Below are 24171 nucleotides of genomic sequence, written 5' to 3' on the forward strand. Positions count from 1 at the left end.
TCTCCAATCTTGGTGTTAATAACTTGACCTACCAGCTACTGTAAGCAGAATTCTCCAAAGAGACTGACTGGTGTCTGTGGCATATTCTGCCTGGTACTTTCTCCTGAAGAAACCGTCGCAGGAAGCTATGGGTCACATGCAGTGTTAACCCAGATGATGGGACCCCCCCCCCATTCCGACCCCCCTCCCCCCAAGAAGGCTGCACTGGCTGTGGCCTTCACGCCCAGGCATGGAATGTCTGTCCCGTGGTGCTGCGCGACCAAGTCACAAGGCCACAGACTTCATATGTCCGCCACAGACAGTGAGGGACTAACATGACTCTTGTCTTTAATAGAAGAGGAAGTAGCCCTAGAGTGAAAAATGTAGCCAGAGGTCACAAAGTTGTTCACAGAAACATTTCTAAGTTTCAGCCTCTTGGCCACAGCCTGACAGCGACATTTCATAGATCAATTCTGTAAAAACTATAGAGTTGAAGAGTGTTTCGTTGCCAGACTTGATAACTAAGAACCTGGATGTTGCCTTACCTGAGCCAGATGACAAGGTGTTGAAAAGAGGCAAGACACTGGAAATGCGAGAAGTAGGAGGTCTTTTTAGTATTTTATTCCTAGAAGGAGAAATGCTTTTTGAATAAAAAACAAGACAGGATATTATCCAGCCACTAGAATAGATACTTAGCAGATAAAAGTAGAGGGCATCAGGCAGTGGTGGCACATGCCTTTAACCCCAGCACTTGGGAGGTAGAAGCAGGTAGATGTTCCAGGACAGCACTGGACACATGGAGAAACCCTGTCTCAAAAACAAAACAAAGTCGAGTGCAGAATAATTTCAGTTACCCAAACCTACGTAGTATGTTCAAAAGGTTAAAAGATTATAAGGAAATATAAAGTGTTTGCTCTAGAGTGGATAGAGAATTGATTTACCAAACTAGGTTGGGATTGGAGGAATTGTTGAAGAAGTTTGTATTTTAATAGTCTGTGCCTTTTGTCCAAAGAGTTGATGTGACTGATACACACCTTTTCAACCACAGCTTAAATAACAACGAATTCAAAACAACATGCTTGTCGGGGAATATGAACTCAATCCAGGATTTGCTGTAGGGTGATTTTAGAGGCGGAGCAATTCCAGGGTAACGAGTAGCATTCTTAGACTTAGCAGGAGATGGTGGTTTGCGTTTTGAGTTCCACAGTGTTCTTTATCAGTGTGTAGACAAAATCGTGATCTAAGCTTGCTTTCTCTCTTTTTAATGTCTCTGAGGAATTTAATTTGTGTTTGTGTCCAAGAGCAGAAAATCCCTGGGGTCCTATAGGCCTGCGAATTGTTAATGTCAGCTGTGAGAGCTGGTTTTGTTTGTTTGCTTGTTTTTATTCTTCCTTAATACTTTGTTTTTAAACAATGCTATCTTGTTGTTTGTTTCCTTATTTGCTTTTTCAGTGCTAGAGTGCTCACCCAGGACCTTACACATAGTGGGCAAACCCTTAACACTGACTTACAGCCCTAACCCAAGCAAAATAGTTCATTGTTTTCAAAATATGAAAACTTAATGACCCTTCAATTGACTTAATAACTTTTACTCAGAACAATGGATATCAGAATCTAGTCAGTCTAGTGATATTGGATTGGAAAAGTGTTTGCACGGGTCTTAACTGAAATGAGAAAATATGAGTAAGACAAAAATAGTAACTTTGCTTATATTTTGCTTTTATGGCCATTTTATTGTCATTGAACCTTTCTCATTAAAATAATGGCAACATCAGGTGTTGGGTAGAGGGGATTTATTTTGTTTTAAAATCTTCACTTACAAAATAAAAATCAGGACCCTTTTTGTGTGGAGGCACTGTTAAAATTTTCACTAATCTTGAAGATATTGGAACCCAGATTTCAAAAGGCCCTTTAAGAGCTGCCTGGAAGCCTGGTGACCTTATTCTCTGACAGAACGGAAGGCAGTTATTTGGGGGGGGGGGTTGTTGAAGTTGTTGTTGTTGTTGTTTTAGCTTGACTCATTACATGAATAAACTTACTTAACTAGGTGTAGTGTAGCTTTGTGGTAAGCAAATATATTTCCGGATGACCTTTGATAAGTGGGTAAGGAGAAGCTGTAAATGACAAAGGAGTTACTTGGTTGGGAACATTGACTGTTTTCTATTGGAGGCTCTTTTCAGTGTAAGTAATTGAAGATTACCTTGTCACTCTTCACTATTACATGGATGAAGAGTCCATTAAGGTATGCTGGGTAGAGAAAAGTAGCTTGTGGAGAAAAAGTCCAGAAAATGAACCGGGATATTGGGAGTCTAGGCATCGTGAGAAAGATTCTTTGAAGCCATTGGTGTGTGGACAAGCTCCTCTGTGGAAAGTGTGAATGAGAAGATGAGAAGCAGCGAAAGGCTAGCGAGTTTCCCCGGGTGTCTGCCAAGTCAAGAAAAGCCCAGCAAAGTTAATGCCGCAGCCCAAATGGGCAAGTTTCTGTGGCAGGACAGGCAAGGACAGGAAGGAGACGATGGCTTCTTTAGATCCCATTGAGAACGGAGTGTCCAATCTGCTGGGTGACTGGGAGCTATAGGTCGTCATCTAGGCAGTAGAGGGTCAGAAAGCGAAATGCAGCAGGATGAGGAGTGATTGGAAGGAAGGGACCTGCCGTGAGAGTAGATGACTGTTGTCAGTAATAAACCCGGGCAGACCTGAGAGAAGGGGAGCAGACCTGAGAGAAGGGCGACTCTGCACGCTTGATTGAGTAATGAATTGCTAAAGTGAGCTGATATTTATTGTTAGCTACACATGTGTGTGTGTGGTGAAACTGTTGGCATTAGCAGTGATCTCACTGCTTCCCTTAATCTCATAAGCCTCAGATGATTTTGTCCATGTTGCTGAACTACAAAGGGAAGAATACACGGGCATAATCTGTCCTTTTAGCTAAGTGCCGTGCCAGAGTCCTTCCCAATCCTGGCACTGAGTCAGCCAACAAGATAAACTAGGATGCTGCCCTCTTGGCTGGTTGATTCACCCTTTTATTTAAATATCAATAGTTTACTAGGGTGCATCCAGTTAAAGGCTGGGAGACTGGAGAGCAGCCATGACGTCATCGGAATTGTGTTTGTGAGAAACATGCCCTTATCTTCAGTAAGTGTCCACGAGGTAGCCCTGCCTGTCCTCCAACCTGAGACCCTTCTTCAGCCTTCCTGGTGGTGGTAGGCATACGGGACCACGCTACGGAGTCAGGTTTAAAACTTTGTGTTTATTATTAGAATCATCCTTTTCACTGAGATTCTCACCACTGTTGTAGAATTCAGATATTTAAAGGACAACGTTTGCTTCTGTTTAAGAATGTATAATATTCACTGATTCATGAAATAATTTTCACTTGGTATGTTATTTGTACTTTTTAGAATCATTTTAAAAATCTTAATCATTCTGTATGTGTGAGGGAAGGTCAGAGGGGTGTCAGATAACCTAGAAATGGAGTTACAGGCATCTGTGAGCTGCCTGGTGGTGGACACTGGGAATCAAATTTGGGTCCTGTGCAAGAGCAGTGTGCGTTCTTAACTATTAACTACTGAGCCATCTCTCCAGCCCTGCTATGTTATTTTTATACTGTGTTATATTGGATAACTAAACTTTTCCTAATGAGTGTGAAGGACATAAAGACTGATGATTTTGAATAGATTTAAGTTGCTATCAAATAAAAAATCTTGAAAAGCCATTTCTAAGCTGAGAAACTACACAGCCAGCTGGACTCTTGGTCGACATTTTTGGGTTCTTTCCCCCCCAATTTTAAATACATTGAAACATTGTTTTTCTTTGCCTTAGATGGCAACATGAAAAGGGTCTTTCTGGAGGTGGGGATAGGGAGAAGTGATACATTGAGATTCTGTTTGTTTTATTGCTGTTGTTTTGTTCTTTGGAGATAAGATTTCTCTGCACAGCCCTGGCTGCCTTACAGCTAGCTCTATAACCCAGGCTGGCCTTGAACTCAGAGATCCACCTGCCTCTGCCTCCCAAATGCTGGGAGCTGGGATTAAAGTCATGAACCACTACCTGGCTGAGAGTCTACATTGCTCCTCCTCCTCCTCCTCCTCCCCTCCCCCTTCCCCTTCCCCCTCCCCTCCCTCCTCCTGCTCCTCCTCCTCCTCTCCCCCCTCCTCCTCCTCTTCCTCCTTGTAGCATAATAGAGTGACAGACTACTTATACTGTACTTGCCAATTATCTATTTGAAATGTTCTGCCTTGATAAGTTTGTCTGTTATTAAAACCATCTCTAGTTAAATTTGGGAATAGTCAGAGACCTTAAATAGCGGATGAGATGATTCCGATTCTATTTCAGTGCTGTGCACAAGTCTTGAGGGTGTTCCTGCCTTGAGGCTGAGGAAGTAAGTGCCTCTCCATCCTAGTCCCCAGGAAGCCTTCTGTTTAAATGACTTCCATGTGGGGGCCTTTGAGGGACTGAGTTACCGAGGTCTGAGGCTGTTGCCTTCACTTTTTGTTTTATTTTATTTTACTTTTTACTTGTGTTCATGTTTTATCCTTGCAGCCATACTCTTTTCTGTCTTCAAGTCATTTAAATCTCTGGCTCTTGGTTCTGGGAGCCAGATTGGATGTCATTTTCATGAGCAATTATAGCAGCCCGCGTTGCCGTAGCTCTCGGCTGTGACTCCCACGGTAGCATGGTCTGGTTGCTTTTGAGTTCTTACTACTTGGACAGGTCATCTTCTTTCCTAAAAACCCGACTGACCACTTTCAGTTTCTCTCATAGGTGTTCAGATCGGTGCCTGTAGTTTGGCTTTATTTTAGCTTTGGATTCTGTCATGCAAATGTAATGAGGAAGTGATAGAAGTTGTTATGTTTCATTATTTACTTAATTGAGTCTGGTTACCATGAAAAGACCTGAACTCTATGCAGATTATTCTGTCAGGGACCAAACTGAAGCACTGTGTGTGTGTGTGTGTGTGTGTGTGTGTGTGTGTGTAGAGCACTCTGCGTGTGTGCTTGTGTGCGCTTGTGTGCGCATGCGCTCAAGTGCGTGTATGGAGGCCAAAGGTTAACATTATGCCTCACCTATTGTTTTCCACTGTACTTGAGTCCCTGAGCCATTTAGCTGTGTTAGCCAGGAAGCCCTCGGGTATGTCCTCTTTCTAGGAACTGTTCGCTCTAGAGTAACAGATGTGAGCCACGGTGCCTGTTTCTCCTGGTGTGAGCTGGAGATTCAAACCCAGCTCTCGTGCCTGAGCAGCCAGTCCTTTGTTCGATAAGTTGGCTCCCCAATCCCTGAAGCACTGCTTTTATGGTTGTGTCTTAGGAAGCTGTGACAGCAGGTGAAGTCCTTTCTGTCCCATCACTGATGGAGCTCAGCCCAGCATTCTGAATGTGACCATGTAATCCCCAGTGACTTGAAACTCAGCAAAAGAACAGAACCAGGATGTTTGTAAATCAAGTCATATTTTTTAATATTTATTTGTATTTATGTGTGTGTTTGCCAAGTAAGTGAGGATGCCCTCAGAGACCAGAAGAGGGTCTTCCATACCCTGGAGGCTCAGCTGCAGGTGGTCGTGAGTCACCGAACGAGGGTTCTGGGAAGTAGACTTGGGTCTTTTACAAGAACACTGTGCATGTTTAACTCCCAAATCATCCAGTTCTCAGGTCTAGTGTAATCCTAACCAAAACCAAGTTTGGATAGTTAGAAGAAATTTATGTCGCTCATGTTAATAGAAGTAAGAATTGCACTGGTAAAGCTACTAAGGATTCACCTTACGAACTGACTTGCTTTTATTTTTGGTTATTTTACGTGTATGGGTGGTTTATCTCATATATGTTTGTGTACCACATGTACGTAGTGCTCACAGAAGCTAGAAGACTGTCAGTTCCCCTGGAACTGGCCTTACAGGTGGTTGTGAGCAGCGATGTGGTGCTGGAAAGCTGGGTTTTCTGTAAGAGCAGGCAGTGCTCTTTACTCCTGAGCCAGCCCTCCAGCCTTGCTAAACGATGTTTAGAAAATTTGTATTTGTGGTTCAAGACTTTTTTGAATGTAGTGCTACTTTTATGATTACCAACCTCAATTTTATTAAACAAGGACTAGGGATTTGGAGCACATATCCTTCAATGTAGTAACAATTTCTCTCTCTCTCTCTCTCTCTCTCTCTCTCTCTCTCTCTCTCTCTCTCTCTCTCTCTCTCTCCCTGTCTCTGTGTGTGTGTATTTGTGTGTTTAAATGTAGGCACATGCACGCCACCACTCATGTGGAGGTCAGAGGTCAACCTTGAGTGAGACCAGGTCACTTTGTTGTCTCTCCACTGCATATGCCCTGCTAGCAGCTCAGAAGCTCCCAGGGATTTTCCGTCTCCCTGTGGAAGTGCTGGGGTTGCCGCCTGTTGTGTTGCCTGCTCTGCTTTGCAGGAGGGTTGTGGGAATTCCTCCTCAGGTCTTCACAGTTGTGTTCCAGATGACACTCTCACTCACTGAGCTGTCTCCCCAAGCTCCCCTTCCTTCTTTCTGTGACTGGACACAGGGACTCATCCAGCTGGCTTTGAACTCAGTATGTCCTGAGGATGACCTTAAACTCCTGATCTTCCCGCCTACACCTCCCAAATGCCGGAAGTACAGGTGTGCGGCATCTTGCCCTGCATGGGGCAGCTCTTACTGCTTTGAAATAGTTCTGGGTAGTAGTCATTTCAAACATTTAAAAACGCCAGAGACTCATTCTCTGAAAGTTCTCCATGTATTGTAAAGTAAAAATCATACAAACTAAAGAATTACTATTTGGAAATATATATCAGGTATATATGGGTAAAGAGAAGGGAGCCGTAGGGTAGGCTCCTAGTCCATTCCTTCTCCCGTCCCCTCCCCAAGTTCAGCCACCTGCAGTCGTTTCTGCTCTTACCTGACTAGACGATTACATGCTCGAGAGTCAGGCCACTCATCACAGTATCTCCTGGTACACTAGTTGTTTACAGCTGAGCTTCTTTAATTGATTGTGGCTGTGATACATGGGGCACTAAAAGTTAATTTATCTCTCTCTCAGATACATTATATATATATTATATATATATGTATTTATATATATATAAATATGTATATATATCTCTCTGAACTAATTAGGTTCAGGTGTTGCCTATCTCATCTCAATGATGGATTAAGAGCTTACTTTAAACACCCTTCCCATTGTCATTGTCTTCCTAATTGCTCTGTGGAGATAGCCCTCGTGAAACACAGCTCATCATTAAAAGTGAACAGTTGGGAGGCCTGAGGCAATGGCTCAGTGGCTAAGCACTTGCCACACAACCGTGAGGACCAGAGTTCAGGACTCAGAAATCCATGTAAATGCTGATTAGGTGAGGTATAACCAGCATGGGGAGTTCTTAGTCTCTGAAAGTGGAGAGGAGCTGGGGAAATAGCTTGGTGGGTAGGAACACTCAGTGTAAAAACATGAGAACTAGAACTCAGATCCCCATGTGACATGACAGGCGTGACCATGTGCACCCAGAGTCCCACTGTGTACCCAGCGTCCCACTACTTGGGTAGAGATAGGATTGCTGGGCCAGCCAAAACATAGCATTCCAGGTTTGCAAAAGACCTTTTCTCAAAGGGGTGTGATAGAACAGGACATGCAGTGTCCTCCTCTGGCCTTCACAGTGGACGTGGTGTGTGTGTGTGTGTGCACAGATGTACATGTGTCGTCACACACACACAAACAATAAAATAGATTCAGCATAGTCACATAGTCACTGTGGACAGTTTACCCCCTAAGAGGAAAACCTCCACATTTATCGTATTAATTTCCAACTGCCATCCTTACGGAACCACAGACAGAACCTCTCTCTGTAGACTTAACCTGCTCTGCCCATTTCAGAGGCAGCCGTCTGTATGGCTCTCTGTGACTGGCATCTTCTACTTTATACAGTTGTTTTATGGTTCATCCTTCTTGTAGCGTATATCAGTTCATCGTTTCTTCTTGCCAAACAATATTCCATCACAAAACATAGCCTAATTTTGTTTCTCCATTCTGCAGGTGGTGGACATTTGAGCTCTCCCACTTTTTGGCTGGTATGAGTAACACTCGGGAAATTATAACCTTTTTATGGGGGTTTATGTCATCCTGTATCTTGGGCTATATGTAGGATCAGGATTGCTGGGTTTGATGTCACTGTTTACCTGTCCGAGGGACGGCCAGATGGCTTTGTAAAGCAGGTGCTGTTTTGCACCTTGTTGGCAGCATGAGAGATCCATCTGCGAGATCCCTCATGCTGGCCACATGAGTAATAGCAACACTGGCTATTATTATCATGGTAGCACCCACTGTTTGCCGTGTGTTCAAGACGTATTGTTACTATGACTGCCGTAGGATTGCCCTTTCTCGCTAAGCAGAGGACCAGCATATAGGAACTTACTACACTACTACTGTAGCCAGATTTTAACTTCATTTAAAGTAATATTTTACCACATACGTGTGTGTGTGTCCTCTGCTCCTGCTTCTACCCTAGCACTGGTGATTGTCTCCCTTCTCCTTCCCCTTCCCCTCCCACTGATCCTTTTCCATCTCAGAGTCCCCTTCTGCTTTCATGGTGTGTGTGTGTGTGTGTGTGTGTGTGTGTGTGTGTGTGTGTGTGTGTGTGTGTATGTCTCTGTGTGTTTGTGTGTGTGTATGACTGTGTGTGTGTATGTATGTATGTGTGTGTATGTGTGTGTGTCTGTGTATGTGTGTATGTCTGTGCATATGTGTATGTATGTATGTGTGTATGTGTGTCTGTGTGTATGTCTCTGTGTGTCTGTGTGTGTGTATGTATGTGTGTGTGTCTATGTATGATATGTGTCCGTGTGTATGTGAGTATGTATGGGTATGTGTGTGTGATATGTGTATCTGTGTCTTGTGTATATGAATATATGTGTGTATGTAAGTATGTGTGTATATGTGTGTATGTCTGTGTGTATGTCTGTGTGTGTGTCTGTGTGTGTGTCTGTGTGTGTGTCTGTGTGTGTGTCTGTCTGTGTGTGTGTCTGTGTGTGTGTCTGTGTGTGTGTCTCTGTGTGTGTCTCTGTGTGTGTGTGTGTCTGTGTGTATGTCTGTGTGTATGTCTGTGTGTGTGTCTGTGTGTATGTCTGTGTGTGTGTCTGTGTGTGTGTCTGTGTGTGGGGGGTTCAATGAGACATGATCCCTGCCTTTCTCTTTTCTCTTCCATCTCCTATCCTGTTCACTTCCTCTAGACCCCGTCCTCTCTCTCATCGCCCCATTTCTTATAGGAAGTTTTAAAGCTGAGTCCTCTAATTTTGTTCCTTTCCAAGATGATTTTAGCCATTCTTTATGCTGAAACCTGTAGATTAATTTCAGGAATCTGGTCATTTCAACAGAATCAAACCTCCCACCCCACTAACGCAACACCTTTTATTTACTTATGTTGTGATCTTGTTGGACAGTGTTTTGTAGTTTTAGGTATATTAAGCTTTGAATTTCTTTGGTTATGTTTATTTCTAAATATTCTTTTTAATTTTTATGTGTGTGTGTGTGTGGCTCAGCATGTGGAGTCACAGGATTGGACATACGGACTTTGTAGCTATTGTTTTGATGCTATTATAAATGGAATTGTTTTTCTTTAATTCAGCTTTCTTTTCATTATATAGATATATGATTGCTAACTTGGTATATTGATCCAGTGTCTTGTAGCCTTGTACTTAATACTTGTGGTCAGTTTCCAGAAGATTCTTTTGGGTGTTCACACAGCATTACTTTCCTATTTAGTGTTGCTTATTTCATTTTGTTGCCCTGTTGCCTTGGGTGGCGCCCGGACATCTTGTCTCCTTTATGTTCTTCAGTTTCCTTTTTCAGATCTCTCGTTGTTGTTGCTTTGTTTTGCTTTCACTGTTGTTTAGTAAATTTTGACAGAATTATTGCAATTATAATATCTCATTTTTGAGCAGTATAATTGGAAATGGTCAACTGGTTTTACGTGTCGATATTGGCCATTGCCCAGTATGCTTAGATTTGACTTATCTGTAGTTCTGAGGTCCTCTACCAGTTGTCCCAAATCATGCGACTCTGTTTGTGGCATTACTGGTACTGAAGGCAGAGCCTGGTGCAGGCTACATAAGCAGGCACCGCTGTTCTATGACCCCAGCCACACCGAGCTTTACTCACACTAATTTGCGCCTTACCTTTCTGAGCTTGTTCCTTGAAGTTGATCACTGCTTGCTTGCTTGCTTGCTTGGTTAATTGCTTTCTTTCTTTTCTTTTGTTTGCTAGAACCCACTTTGTTTAGAAGTTCGATATCTTTTATTGCTTCTTCCCGCAATCTACTGAATTCCTGTTATAGTAATCACCATGTTAATAGTTGCACCATTTGTTTCTCGATGCCATTTTACATGTCCCTAACATACACACTAACAATAAATAAACATAAAAAGCAATTTTTTTTTCTTTTCTTTTTTTCGGAGCTGGGGACTGAACCCAGAGCCTTGCGCTTGCTAGGCAAGGGCTCTACCACTGAGTTAAATCCCCAACCCCATAAAAAGCAATTTTTAAATACCTGAGCAAAATGTTTGGTACATGCCTTCAATCCCAGCATTTAAGAGGCAGAGACAGAGGAATGTCCAGGAGTTTGAGGCCAGCTTATACTACATGGTGACCTACAGGTAATCTAGGGCTACTGGGTAGGATGCTGTTTCAAACAAATTGCACCGCATTTAATATAAGTTGTGGTTGTTGTGTGCAGTTTTTGTTGTCAGCGTTGTAGACTGTGAACTTTTGCTACAAGCAGAAGCAGAGATCCGGCCCTTCATTAGAACAGCCTGGAGACAGCCGGGTAACACAAAAGTTTTGTACATTTTCTTTGAGGTCCTAGCTGAGGTTGAAACATTTTTTGAGCAAGAACTTTTACAATCAGTATTGTTTAACACAAAGGACTTTTTGCTACAGACTTCTTAATACTGTATCTTAAAGAGCTCACTGGAAACATGTTTAAACAAGAAACGTATCCATTTTGGCGAGAGTGAAATGACTCTACAAACGCGCATGCCATGCTGGCAGAGTCAAGTGTGCGACGTCCACTGCTCAGTGCTCAGCAGAGACAGTCTACGCTCCACCTGTACACACAGTGGTTCCCTCCGCCTCTCTGCCTCCTCTTATTGCAGATCTGGGCTTTTCCTTTCCTTTCCAAGTCTCCGATCACTAGAGGCCAGGAGATAAACATGCTTGCTACATGGAAGAAGTAACAAGAGTCATTAATTGGCATGAAGGTTTTTTGACTGATTTTGTGTTAGGGGAAAATTCAATTTTGCTACTAACTATGAACGGTCATCCCTGATCCAGCCTCATTCATTCACTGTCCCCGGCAGTGACCTCAGTGTTGGGACTGCCCTCCTATCAGGGAACATAGTGCAGCATTGAGAAGGCACAGATAATTAATTACTAATACAACATCTTCTAGTGGAGATGTGTGTCAATATGGAACCGTATGGGAGGAGATGGCTGTGTTCTACAGGAGGTTGATGACACTGTACCGCAAGAGTTGGGGCAGCGGGGAGGAGGGGAAGCAAGTATCTGGATTGGATTTTAGAAGTTCACCAGGTCAGAGCGTGGGTGTTCTGGGGAGAGGACGGATGTACATGGCAGCAAGGGAGGTTTGGGAAGTGTTTGCTGATACCCGTGCTATTAGGAGTGATGGTAGGTTAGGTTAGGTAGGTTATTAGTAAATGCCTTATGCACTGTGCCCTGCAAATCTGGTTTGAGATGCCAATCTCAGGTCACGCGGCCATAGAGTTGCCTCAGAGATCAAAGTAAAGCTCCTTCCCATCAAGCCTCTGACTCTGGGTGATTAGCTGTGTTACCACGTAGAGATGTGTCCCATCTCCGTTCACACTTCTTTACTCAGTATAACAATGTAAAATACAATGTAACACCTTGCCTTTGTGTAAACTGAGTGGAAACAGTGAGGATCTGGGGATTTGAGAGGTGAGGCTTTTATCTTAAAATGCCCATGCGGATGCCGGGTGATAACACAGAAGGAAGAGTGCATACTTCTCTCACAGAGGATGGGGTTGAGTTCCCAGCACCCACATGGTAGCTCACAACCAACTGTAGCTTCAGGTCTTGGGAATTCCTCCATTCTCTTCTGATTTCCTCAGGTACCAGGCGTGCATAAGGTACACATGCATGCAGATAAAATGCTAAAATATATGAAATAAAAATAAAATATTTCTTAAAAGGTATTGAATTCCAGTGGTTGGCACATATGCCTGTAATTTCAGTGCTCAGTAAACCCAGGCAGGAGGATGATGATTTTGAGGTCAGCATGAATGTGCTACAAAATAATAAATTTGAAGCCAGCCTGAACCATATAGGGAGGGAGACCCTATCTCAAGCAAAAATAGTGAAACGGTTTAAAAGGATGTTTTTTTTTCGTAATTATACTTTTTCAAAAAGCTCCTTCAACTAGAAAGCATTTATAATTTTGTGAAATGTTTATTTTTATTTGTTTTTTTGTTTTTTTGTTTTTTTTAGTGGACAGAAGATTGCAGAAAATCAACTTATCCTCCTTCTGGACCAACGTGAGTGAGCTCAGATGATGAAACCACTGTCCTGTGCACATCCTGTTCTTTATAGTAATCTTCTAGAAATAATAGAGGTAAAAGAAACCCAAGCCAGCTCTTCCACCTGGAGACAAGGTTTGGTTTCCTTATGTGTGTGTCGTATGTATATGACTAAGGCAGAAATGAAGGTAATCTGATTAAAATGTCTATTTCTTGCCCATGAAATTATTAGGAAAACAAAGGTTTCCTGCACATCACCAAACCACTCTGTCCCCTCAGGAGCACTCTTGCTCTGTGATGAACAGCGATTGTATCACACCCACTGAGCTCTGGTACTCTGTGGTGCCTGTATATAGGCCCTCCGACTGCACTGGAAGTGTGGAACGTGTATATGAAAGAGTCGAGAAGTAAACCTTGACTTGATAAAGCTTCAGGCAAAAGAAGATCGAAAACCCTAGGACAAGGCTGAAGCTCCGGTTTATTTTCGTCTAACAGTTTCAGTTCACATTTCCGTCTTTCCAACTCTTAGAGATGGATTAAGTCTCAGAAATATGGCATGCTAGGCGAGAGGCCCAGAGGGAACAGGACGCAGGAAGAAGGAAAGAAAGGTGTAAGGAACATCTGTCTTTGGCCCCTGGCCTTCCCTCTTTCTACAAGTACGGGGCTGTGTGGAAGAAGCGGAGTGTAGCCAGGACTTTGGGGTTTTGTAATGTTACAAGTTCCAACCAGCCCTTTTCCTAATGCAGTATTCTCAGTAACCTCTGCCGGTACCCTTGGGAGACTGGAGCGTCACCAGTGGCCATCCCTGTAAGCATTTCTGATGCCCACTGACTGCTTGTATCTGTTGTGCTGTTTGTCCATGTGTGCGTTCCGTCCTTTGGATTGGATTGCAAACCACCCGCGGAGCCACGTAGGCTCAAACAGTATAGATCATGCAGTGGTCCGGGCATAGGAAATACCAGGTTACAAATGACCAAGTGATGCTGTTTGTAGTAAAGTAGAAAGTTATACTCTGCCGACTCCTACTGACGCCGTGTCAGTAGCTGTTGGTTAAGAGGAACTGAGATTACCTCTGTTCACTCCCCTATGTGAAGATCTAGGAGAAGAGCTTCAGGCAAGGTCCTGTTCTCCATCACTACTGATAGCATCTTGGCCTTCATTGCCTTCCTGGTTGTGTCTCCTGGCTGCTCTTACTGCCCAGTCCACTGAACGTTTAATGAGTACTAAAGGCCTTTCCCCTACCACCTTATAAATGTAAGATAGATGATAGATAGGTAGATAGATAGATAGATAGATAGATAGATAGATAGATAGATAGATAGATGATAGATAGATGATAGATAGATAGATAGATAGGTAGGTAGATAGATAGATGATAGATAGATAGATAGATAGATAGATAGATATCTGAGACTACATTATAAAGTGGAAACCTTCCCTGACTAAACATAATGCAGCTTGCTACTCTGTGTGTGTGTGTGTATGTGCACGCTGTACACGCGTGCGTACGTGTTTTTTCTCTTTACTTGCGATTTCTACTGTTATTTCTTCCTGTTTCACTACCTCATCCTTCCACACTGAAATCCTCTGCCCTGTTCCTAACCTTTTCTTTTCTGAACTGCACGGCAACAGCTCTTGACATCTGGGAGATGTCATTTGCGTACCTTTAATTGATGAGTTTCCTCACGGCCCTGTGAGGTCATCCTTTTCAGCCAAGTGCATGGGTCTTGGTGGCCTGCAGCAGCAACTGTGAGGGAGGAAGGAGCCAGGGACACCTGTTCGTCTGGCCTGACCAGTCCCAGGGGTGCAGATGTCTAGGAACTCAGCGCCACACCACCCCGCAGCACCGGCAGGCATCCCATTAAGCGATTCTTCTGCTGCTCCTTAGTGCTCTGCACCTGCGCTCCATGTGCGCATGCGCTTGCGCGTTGTGGCGCTCGGTCGAGTTTACAAGCCACCTGGAGAGCCAGGAGGGTTCCGATGCCTTTACGATTGCAGTGACTGGGCTTCGCAAATGCTAAATCTCAAATTGACATGACAGTTACTGTGTTTATGGTACAGTAGCAAAACCTACTACGGAAGTCTCTACTGCTCACGAATGCTAAGTACTTTCTACACATTTCATGTAACCTCCACTGCCCACATGAGGCGGACACCTTTTGTGTCCATAGGAAATAGAGGGGCAGTTCTTAAATACAAGAAGACCTTAGAAAAGATACTTTATGTGAAAAAAATATAAGATTAAATCACGCTTTAATTATTAGAGCAACTCTCTTAAACCAGTTCTCAGAAACTTCTGATTACTGGAGGTTTTATTATCAGGGTTTCTAGTGCCACAGAAGTCTGATCCTCTCTGATAATGATCTTCTTACTCTCTGTTTCCTCTGTCAAATGCTTGGGCCTGTCCAATACTCAACTGAAGAAGACTCAGGAATTTATAGAAGGCAGTTGGGATGCACGGTTTCTGTTAGATAGGACAGCACCAGTCACCAGTACCCATAGTTCCAAGAGCATAACGTGTCATTACTGCAACTAGACCTGGAAATCCAAATGCCCAGCTTGCAGGAAGGGATGGTATAGTTCCATCAGTCCATAAGTGGAGTACCGATCACTAAACTGTGGGACACAATTTTTGCATGAGGAACATGATTAGAAGAAGAATTGCTATAATGAAAAGGTTCCTCCACCCCACCCCAAAGAACTTCTAAAGAACTGAGGAACTTGAAAAAGAACAATGAAATTCATTCGCTGTAGTTTTATTTAATTGTATAGTTCCAAGATTGAGTGCATTTCTCTCTTCGTCTAAATCATAACATGAATGGATACTGGCTAACAGTTTCATAAAACCTTCCACCCATACCTGGATTCCAAGTCTCAACATGATTTAAAGAACCACATATCATAGTAGTAAAGTAAGCAGAGTGGCCCAGTAAATGACTTTCAGGAAGTAACCCCTCCCTGGCTGTAAGTATAAGTTTAGATGATCTGTTAAGAGCCAGGTAGCACTGCAGCACACATCAGTGTACCCTGTACTTTTCTCAAGTAATAAATGGCTCAGGTGATGGATGTTTTTCGATTTAGCTTTTAATCTAATAAGTCATTGAATGCTGCACCCCTGAAACTTATTTCAGTTTGTTTAAAAGTATGAGAAGCTGGGGTGGTGCACGGCCGTGATCTCAGCTCTGAGTTGGAGCAAGGAGGATTTGAGGTTCCTGAATTCAAGGTCATCCTGAGCTACATGAGGCTTCGTCTCAGCCTCTGCTCCCAAAATAGGCCAGAAAATGAAGCTGCTGTAGCAGCAGAAGCAACTGTATAGTTTGTTCACTAGGAATATGGCCACCATTAATAATGGCTGAACATCGCTGCGTCCCCAAGAACAGAGATTGCCGAGTGTATGAGTAGGAACTTGAGAGTGCTCATGACAGAATAGACAGGTAAGAGTGCACAAGAGGACTGGGAAAGATGAGTTTGCCTTGGAGAATCAGAGGCCATCATGGGAAGCTTGTATTCTTACCACTCTGGGCTTACAAGGTGACCTCACTGAAGCCATAACAAGAGAACAATTTGGCAATGGTGTTTCACTGACTGACAGAGCATTGCAGACTAGAAAACCAAGTGCTGAAGTGTCCTAGTGTCTAGACAGTCTAGTGCCCTGGGCCTAAACTAAATTGTTACAAATAGTTAGGAAAAAACCCAAAGTAGGTATTTTCTGTCAGCAGTATTTTAAGTTGTAGCCTAAGTCACAATTGACTGACATATCACCAAGTCATATTAACTTTTCAGACCTAGTAAGTATAATCGTTCATTTGTATGATTTTTCTTTTTCTTGTCCTTCCTTCCCTCCTTCATTCCTTCCTTCCTTCCTTCCTTTCTTTCTTTTGTGAGTCAGGGTCTCACAATGTAGCCCGGCATCCTGAGCACCAGGATTCTTAGGACTGGCTCAGAATGTGGAATTCTCTGCTGTGCTTTCTGAGTCTATTTCAAATTGCATGTGCACAAGAGGGCTGAAGCACCGGGTGCCAACTCTGATTTTTTTTGCAGATTTGAGTAACTAACTTCTATCCTGTTGCCATGACCATGTGTCTAGTCCATCCTTTCAGCTCTATAACCCTCCTTCTAAAAGTCACTTCTGCATTTCAAGATGGCGCCCTCTCATTGCAGCTATAGAGGACCAGTTCCGTGGTACACCATAAATCTTGATTTACCACCCTACAAGAGATGGCATGAATTATTGGCTCACAAGGCACCCGTGGTATGTTATAAGTGTTGGCTCTTCTTGTTCTGACTTTATGAAATATAATTCTGCCTTTTAAAAACTACTTTATAAGTTGCATATGGAAACCTACACCCATAATCCAAGTGCCTGGGGAGACTGGCGGGACAAGTGTTAGGAGTTTAGGGACCAGCCTGGTCTACATAGTGAGTTCCAAGGCAGCCTCAGCTATAGTGAAACGCTGTCTCAAAAATACTACTAAGGGAGACAGAAAGATGGGTTGTCATTTGAGAGCACTTGAGGATACCCAGGAGCAGTTCACAGCACCACAGCGTAGCTCACACTCACCTGAGTGTCTACTTCAGTGGACTTGGATGCCCTCCTGGCTTTGTTTGGCGTGAGGCATGCACATGGGACAGATACAGAATACTCATACATATAAAATAAAAGTAATAATCTTTAAAATTACTACTGAATGTTCAAAGGTATACGTTTGATTCTCTTTTACTATGTATAGTAATTGACAGAGGGAAATATGTCATTTCCCTGTAGCCTTTTATAATTTTGGGGCTTAGAATTTGTCTCTCCTTCCCTTCGTACTCTTCCTTCACCTGAATGATTGAGAAGCAGTGCTACTTTAAAGAGAAAACTGTGTTCGGATACTCACAGAAATCACTTTCAAACTGTGCTGTCCTGTTACATATTTTGAACAAGCCAGGTCTGCCTTGTTTTCGTGACAGCAATTTTAATCTTAAATCTCAGTGCTTTATGTCTTTTTACTGTCTTATTTTTTTTTTCAGTTGAGAACTTTAGTGAATTCCATCTCAAATTTAGTGAATGCATTTGTGCCAAGTGGAAAAATAATGCAGATGGTGGATGAAAAGTTGGTAAGAAATATTTTCTTCCATTAACTTTAAGGACACATAGATAAGCACATGAACGTAGAGAGTTAAAAAAAAAAAAAAAAAAAAAGGTGCTTGGGGGCAGAGACACTGAAGCAGCAGCCACAGGGCCTACCTGGTCCACACAAGGTCCTCAGAGCAAGGGAAAATGCACAGATTGCATCAGGAGCATGAACTGTTGAGCTCTTACAGTTTGGTATACACATGTACTACCGAAAACCTAGTTTCTTTCCCCTTGAGAGTATAGCTCAATGGTGGAGTTCCACCATAAGTATGTCCGAAGCCCCAGATTTGACACCAGCATGAGACAGGAAAAGTTTAGGCTTCAGAGCAACTCAAAGAGTTTTCTCTAGATAAAGGTAAAAGGACATGTTCAGCCTAACTGTGTATTCTGTGGAGTCCATTGGTAACTGCGACCCTGGAAGCTCAACTGTGCTGACCTCTTTACCACAGTCATCAAATGCATTTCATGTAGCAGATTCACCCAGAATAAAAGTTGGTAGGAACTAAAGGGAAATGAGTCCTCAGGTGCCCAGGACCAAACCCTCCTCTACTCTGAATGTCAGTAGGGAGGCAGCAGGGCAGTTTATGCCACGGTTTAAAATCCGTTGTGCAGCTTTTGATCCCTTGAAATCACTGCATTTTAAGGATGCCTCAGTTATGCCGCTATGAAACTTTAGTTTTCTTATTTGGAAAGATAATATTTAGTAATAGTCGTTATTTCATACGGTGGCTGTGAGGACTATGACCTATCACTCTCTGTAAAGTGTTGTGTTTGACACTTGCCGTTAAGTCATAGTTGTTAGGTTGGCTGGAACATTTCACTCCCACTGCTTTGAATTCACAGGGAAACAAATAGTATGCTTAGTGAGGTCACCTTATGCAGAAAACAGAATATGAGCAGTGAGATAGCTCAGTGCCAAGCCGGATGCCTGGGGCCCATCACCAGAGCCTTCCTAGTGGGAGGAGCAAAGCGGCACCTACAGGCTGCCCTCTGACCTCCCACATGCCTTATATGGCATGTGTGTGAATATACCCGGTACACAAATAAGTAAGCAGACAAAGTGAAAAGAGGGCTTTTCAGCCACATTGTCTGGGCGAGAGAATATAAATTGTGCCCTCAATGTTCGTGCTCAGTTGAGGTTGAGAATAAGAGGCAGTGTCCATCATTGAATTTGCGCATGTGTTATTCCCACACTGAATCGAACTGTGCAGCTTAGGACCAGCCGCTAATAGTGACAGACAGTTCTGGGAAACAGCAGAACGCTGTCTGTTTGCTGCTGAGTGTTGCAGGCTGCTGAAGAGTGAAGAAGAACCACTTTGCTCATTTTGTTGATTAGATAGTGGGTCACCGTAAGCCATGCAGGTAGAATGACTCCAGTGTCCTTCTCTCTGGGAACTGGACCAAAGATCAGGAGGAAAACAAAATCTGAGACTCACAGGTCTTGTAGGAGTCCAACACGAAGCACTATATAGATTTCTTTAGAAATACACGATGTAAATGATTTAAAATAACTTATGCATTAAAAAAAAAAAAAGCGTTCTAGTCAGAGAACCAGATTGCAAAGCAAGTGTTCGGGGTTCATCGGCTTCTTTCTTTTCAGCCTGGCCTGATTGGCAGCATTCCTGGCCCTTTTGGAGAGGAAATGAGGGGGATTGCAGATGTTACTGGGATTCCTCTAGGTAAAGTTCGCCTTGCAATGCTTAAAACATTTAATGAAACCCTGTGACATAATCGTGTTGAAGTCGGATGTCCTAGTCCTACATACAAGGAAATGCACAAACCCTAAATATATAAACAGCTCATCGAAGGTTTGCACATGCGTTCATGCATGCATGCATGCATGCACGTCTCACGCATAAAAGGTGAAGGAAATTCCTGTCCTCCAAAATGCTTCATCTGCCCATCCACAGACAAGGTTGCCTCCACAAGTAACCAACCCTCTTCTGTGTTCACCCTGTTAGACATAAAACGGAGCGTTTGTGCATTTGTGGTGCTCTCCTAACCCTGCCATTCCGGGTTCCTGACTATATGGTTGGTTTTCAGACTTTAACAACAGTGAGGCCAAAATCGATGTGCGCGTGCGTGCGTTCCTGCTCTGGTTTCTTTAATGGGTGCATGCACTGATTTCTCCTGAACTGAACTCTTCAGCCACAGGGCAGCTAGGGATGCCCTCAGCCCTGCAAATTCTTCCAGGCAATTTCCTAAAGTGAACAGGATGGTTGACAGCATAACATGAGAAATTAAATTTTCTCACATTGACACTACATTTCCCTGGTGAGCTGCTGACTTTTTCTCAGTTTGACTTTTTCTATATTCCTCGATTTTGGGGAAAGGCAAAACCTTAGTCAAGGATTCATCATCTATTTCTAATTGATGAAGCATTTACTAAAATTGATTATCTTTGTATCAGAGTGGCATCTTGACCTATCTCTGTGAACTCTCTTCTGTGTCTGTCCGTGTCAGTCCCTTGTGAGCTCAGTAACTGAAGCTTTATGCTGTGTGTCAGCTTCTGCATTCTCCGGGCCGTGCTGGCCGTTCGCACTCCGTACGCTTTAGAATCAGCCTGCCACCTTGACAGCCAATGTTGTGAATGACATTAGAATATCATGAATATATTTAATGACACCTCTGCTTAGGTATTGGTTTCTCAAAGGCATCTCTTTAATTTTGGGAGAAAAGATCTTATATATCGTTCATCAAATTATTCTATATTATTATATATCTAGATATAATAATTCTATAATATATATTCTAAATTATTATATATCATTTATTAAATTAGGTAGTGATTTTTGGGGGGCTACTAATTTCTATTTTCATGGATCACCTTCCCCCTTTTTAAGTCACTGCTATGTAGCCAGGCTGGCCTCGGTTTCAGGGCCTGCTCCTGCTTGGGGGGCAGTGGGATTCTGGGCATGCACAGCCCCGCCCAGCTCTTGAAAGATTTCACTTTCAGTTTTTCAGTTTGTGTCATTTGTTGGAAAATGCTTTGCTCACTAAAACCAATCACAGCCATCGAGTCAGCATTTTCTGTAAGCAGCAGTGCTTTTCACAGGAGAGCTAGTGGAAATTTTCGGTTGATTCTCAACAGACTTGGCTAGTGCTTTCGTTTGTTTTGCTTCACTAAATAATGGTTTTTTTGTAAGGACCAGTGAGCTTGATCAACAAGTAAAGGGCTTGTGATAAGCCTTACAACCTAAGTTCCAGATTCCTGGGACTCACATTTTTCTTCTCACCACCACATGTGGACCATGCCAAACTTACACTTACAGTGACACACACATACATACGTATGTGCACACATTAATAAATACAAAAATATTATAACTGCTGGGGAGTGGTGGCACACACCTTTAGTCCCAGTACTTGGGAGGCAGAGGAAGCAGATCCCTGAGTTTGAGGCTGGCCTGATCTACAGAGTCAGTTCCAGGGCAGCAGCCAGGGCTACACAGAGAAACCCTGTCTCAAAAAAAAAAAAGAAAACTTAAAAAGATAACATATGGGGGTTGGGGGAATAACATACTGGAAATATATACTTTTTATGTGTCATCTACATGAGAAGAAGGTCTTATTATATAAAAAGCTATCACAAGTAATTACCAAATATAAATAACCCTAGGGAAAAATAGATTAATAGTTCATGGTAAGAGTGAGATTCATCAAAACATAAATAAAGTGAAAATAAACTCGGCCAAGGTAAAAAAGCGTGCTGCTCACAGAGTGAGAGCGATTAACTGCACCCCTTTAGATTAAAAGGTGAATGGCACTTTCCTTACGATGTCACGGTTGTTAACACTGTGAATCGCTGCCCTGTCTTTCTCCACAGGAGAGATTATTTCATTCAACATTTTCTATGAACTGTTCACCATGTGTACATCGATCATAACTGAAGATGGAAAAGGTAATCTGCAGGGCACATCATTCAGTGTGGTTCTGAGAGTCAGGTAGAGCATGTGCTAACTATGCTAACTAGGTTTGCTACGTCTGTTGCATATCGTTTAGTATATCCCGGTAAATTCTTATAAGTGCACTGAAAATTAGCCTTGTTTTAAGACCACTACAGTGCTTATTAAACTTTAAATGAGATGTGTGGAAAATGTGGAAGAAGTGCTCTAGTCTAGAAACATTCTTTTTTAAAAAGGATCATTTTAGGTGTGTGTGTGTTTGCCTAAATGTGTTGTATGTGAACCACACGCATGTCTGATAGTCCAGGGGGCTGCAGAGGGCGTCTCATTGCTCACAACTGCAATTACAGTCAGTTAAACCTGCCACGTGGGTGCTGGGAACCGAACCTGTGCTGTCACCAAGCATGTGCTCTTAGCCACTGAGCCACCTTTCCCTCCACCTCACAGAAATGTTCGTGTTTGCTGCATCGTCCATTTATCCCACTGTATAGCTTAGCAGAAGACCTCACAAGGGTCCTCTGTGACCTGTGCAGAGGCAGTGTCTTGGTCACTATTCTGTTGCTATGAAGAGACCGTGACCAAGGTAGCTCTTATAAAAGGAATGTTTAATTGGGACTTGTTTCCACTTTCAGAGGCTTAATCCATTGTTATCACTGAGCTTGGCAGCAGGCAGGAATGGTACTGAAGAAATAGCTGAGAACTTCACATACTGATCTCCGAGCAGGGGAGCAGGGGAGCAGGGGGAGGGAGAGGCAGAGAGACACAGAGAGAGAGAGAATCAGAGATTGAGAACCTGGGCCTGGTGTGGGCTTTTTTTTTTTTTGTGTGTGTTTAAACTGTTTATTGAAAAAGGAGTTGCCCACAAACCACACAATAATCTCAGACAGGGATAGTTTGTTGAGTGCACACCCTAAGATCAGGGCCTTAGCCCAGAATTCAGGGCTAAGGCTACAACCCCAACATCTTTCCTGTCAGCTTATAAAAGCTAAAACCGCAAAAACTACTTTTTGAAAACTCAAAGCCCATCCCCAGTGACACATTTGCTCCACCAAGGTCACACCTACTACTTCTCAAATAGGGCCACTCCCTGATGACTAAGCGTCCAAATGCGTGGGCCTGAGGAGGCCATTCTTATTCAAATCACCACAGGCACTGACAGATGCTTTTCCAGAGACTCAGAACAAACAGTGTCTCATAATTTCCCAGCCAGCATGCACTGTGTATGAGCTTCACTTTCCTATCTTTTCCTGGCTGGACACCAAGACGCATGGCACAGGTGACTTGCCCTTCATTCACCCTGACAATTGACTTACACCTAATACTTGAGATGCCCTCTGTAACTGGGTAAGTCATATTGTGAGGTCACATCCTGGTAGAATGGCTTTGTAGCTGTCCCAGGAATAACCATTGCTCTGTTTCCGTATCTGACTGTATCCTCTAACCTCAGATACTAGATACCGTGATATCTAATGTGTGAGAGTAATACCAGTTTGAACTTGTTAAGGATTTTTCTGGCTACTAGCCTTAATTATTTTACATTGCTTGGAGAAACCATTGTGGATGTAAATATTGACATCTGCCTGTGTCCATCTGTGTTAAGAATCCATTGTATTTTATCTTAACTGTAGATGCGTGTCTCTGTCACTCTCCTCTTCATAGGTCATCTACTACATGGAAGAAACATGGATTTTGGAATATTTCTTGGGTAAGTAAGCAACCTGACATCCTTTCACTACATAAGACTCTGTAGTGTTTCCTTGGTGAAGAGTAAGTGCCCCTCGTGTGTAGAAGACGACCGTGAGTGAAGGTGACTGGACTCCTTAGTCTTAGGAGGGCAGGCGCACTGAGTACGCGTCTCAGTCTCTGAGGAGGCATAGCTCAGAAGTTACATCTACTGAACAGAAATTCTGACCATGCTTGAAGGGCACAGATGTTTGTTTTCATTTACTGCTTTAGAGAAGTCTGTCATTTTTACCTTTATGAAAAAATGATGGCTTTTTAATTAGAGATCTTCATTTGAATCAGGACTCACTCTTTATGTGACCAGAGTTAATCAGCTTTTCTAAGCATCGAGTTTTACCCCCTGGAAAAAGGACAGAACCCCCCTGATTTGGATGAAGAAGTTTATTCTGGCTTACAGTTCGTAGGTTTCAGTCTATGGCCACCTGGCTCTTCTGTTTCTAAAGCTAATAAGGCCTCAGAGCATCGTGTTGGTTGGAGCAGGTTTCAGAGGAGGCTGCTCACCTCACGGTAAAGACAATGGACCCTCCAAGGGTATTCATCCAGGACCCGCTCCCTTCACACAGGACCCACGTCCTACGTTGTCGTCCTACGTTGTCGTTGTCTCCCGGTAGTCTCTCAGCTTATCAACCCATCAGTGGATTAATCTGATCACCTCCTAAAGTCTGACCTCTGAACATCAGTGCACTGAGGACTGGGCCTGTAACATTTCAAGTCCAAACCATAGCACACTCATAGAAAGTCTTGTTAAGGTTGATCCTAAGCGGCCAGGTAGAAAAAGCACCAGTAAACCACACATAGTATCTCAGGCCTGCAACTCCAGCCCTTGGAAGGTTGAGTCAGGAGGATTACAAGTTTGTAGCCATCTTGGATGTCATGCCGGACTCTCACCTCTGTCTTTGTC

The 24171-nt window shown here is 43.1% G+C and overlaps 1 protein-coding gene across 1 annotated transcript in view; it reads left to right on the plus strand.

The window, feature by feature from the left end:
• The window catches only part of Asah1 (N-acylsphingosine amidohydrolase 1), a 30776-nt gene that overhangs the window by 540 nt on the left and 6065 nt on the right, over nucleotides 1-24171 (plus strand). Inside the window, exons 2-7 of the mRNA XM_032919485.1 lie at nucleotides 12475-12521; nucleotides 16665-16755; nucleotides 17517-17603; nucleotides 19223-19301; nucleotides 21449-21523; nucleotides 23187-23232. Coding sequence (XP_032775376.1) covers nucleotides 12475-12521; nucleotides 16665-16755; nucleotides 17517-17603; nucleotides 19223-19301; nucleotides 21449-21523; nucleotides 23187-23232 — 425 coding nt within the window. The remainder of the gene's footprint in view (nucleotides 1-12474; nucleotides 12522-16664; nucleotides 16756-17516; nucleotides 17604-19222; nucleotides 19302-21448; nucleotides 21524-23186; nucleotides 23233-24171) is intronic.

The sequence above is a fragment of the Rattus rattus genome, chromosome 13 (genome assembly GCF_011064425.1).
Source record: "Rattus rattus isolate New Zealand chromosome 13, Rrattus_CSIRO_v1, whole genome shotgun sequence".
NCBI lineage: Eukaryota > Metazoa > Chordata > Mammalia > Rodentia > Muridae > Rattus > Rattus rattus.